Below are 1,504 nucleotides of genomic sequence, written 5' to 3'. Positions count from 1 at the left end.
AATCTAACTGACCAGGGAAGAAGCTGACCAGTGTCAGACATGCAGACCCCACAGCTTCTAATAACCGAGGGGACGGGAATCCCTTAGCCAGCGAGGTCACCGTCTCGTAATTCTCCTGCATGACGTCCCTGTAGAAGGCTCTCTGAGCGGGATCCAGCAGAGCCCCCTGCCCCTGGGTGAAATACACAGCCACCTCCTCGAAGGTCACCGGCACCTGAAACAACAAAGAGTCCTGCACTGAGTACCTGCTGCCCCAGTCAAAATCCGACTAGTCCAGGGGTGGGGAAACTTTTTGGCCTGAGGGCCACATCGGGATTTGGAAACAGTATGGAGGGCTGGGTAGGGAAGGCTGTGCCTCCCCCAAACAGCCTGGCTCCCACTTCCTGCCCTGTGACTGCCCCCCTCTGAACCTCCGACCCATCCAATCCCACCTGCTCCCTGTCCCCTGACCTCCCCATCCCAGGAACCCCCCGCCCCTAACCGCCCCTCAGGACCCCATGCCCTATCCAATTCCCCCTGTCCCCTGAGTGCCCCGACCCCTATCCACACCCCCACTCCCTGAGCCCCCCTGCCACTTATCCAACCCCCCTCCCCGCCCGCTTACCATGCTGCTCAGAGCACCAGGACTGGTAGCCATGCCATCCGGCTGGAGCCAACCACACCACCACGCAGTCTAGAGCGCTGGCAGCATGGTGAGCTGAAGCTGTGGGGAAGGGCGGACAGCAGGGAAGGGGCCTGGGGCTAGCCTCCCTGGCCGGGAGCTCAAGAGCCGGGCAGGACGGTCCCGCAGGCCGTAGTTTGCCCACCTCTGCACTAGTCACAGGGAAAAATAAACAAAACAGTGAAGCTCTGGGAGGGTTGAAGAAACAGAATCCCTTCCCCCCCCCCACTCCCTGCACCCTGCTTAGAGCAGCCAGGAGACTTCAGGGGGTGAGGAGAAGGTGAGAGCTGCTTGTCCCCCACAGCACACAGAGTAGAACAGGGTTTTCTCATTTCCCACACGCCTGACAGCCACAGGTTGATACAGGAATCAGAGCTCTGAGCCTTGACAGCTTTCCTTCATATTTCACAGCAGCCTCTGGCCAGTGGGGTGTTTCCTGGATCAGAAATGGGGGAATGTCCCCCCTGCTCCCCCGCCAATGGTCCTGTTCACAAAATCTGGCCCAGGCTGGTCATGTTCCAACCGGTTTATCACACCCTGTCCCCTCCCCACCTCACACTGTGTGTTTACTGCCCCTCCCCCTATACAGCAAATCCTCCCCACCCCCCCACATCTCCCTGCAAATCCCCTACCTGAGCTGTCTCTATCACAGCCATTTCCTTTCCCTGTTTCCTGGAAGATGGGACCATCTGGAGCGAAACATGGATGTGATTCCTCAGCCTGTTGGGGTGAAAGGGGTGATGGGGGAGGTTACGGAAGGGGCTTGAGTCCATGTCCCCCCCCGCAGACAGATGCTCTGGGCTCTGCCGTGCTGGGAAAACCCTCAGTCACTTTACCACAACA

At 59.1% G+C, this 1,504-nt stretch overlaps 1 protein-coding gene across 1 annotated transcript; it reads right to left on the bottom strand.

Annotated features, from left to right (window-relative positions):
- Window positions 1–12: 12 nt before the first annotated feature.
- LOC115271454 (zinc finger protein 620-like) lies at window positions 13–1,381 on the bottom strand (the record flags this gene model as incomplete). The annotated part of the gene is made up of 2 exons (XM_029913969.1): window positions 13–214; window positions 1,294–1,381. Coding segments are annotated over 2 exons (290 nt in total), but the record flags the coding sequence as incomplete, so codon positions are not given.
- Between the last annotated feature and the right edge of the window lie 123 nt (window positions 1,382–1,504).

Source organism: Terrapene carolina, unplaced genomic scaffold (assembly GCF_002925995.2).
Source record: "Terrapene carolina triunguis isolate 2854851 unplaced genomic scaffold, T_m_triunguis-2.0 Scaffold21585, whole genome shotgun sequence".
In the NCBI taxonomy this organism is placed as follows: Eukaryota; Metazoa; Chordata; order Testudines; family Emydidae; genus Terrapene; species Terrapene triunguis.
The sequence above is the reverse complement of the archived record's forward strand: the minus strand, read 5'-3'. Positions and strand labels throughout refer to the sequence as shown.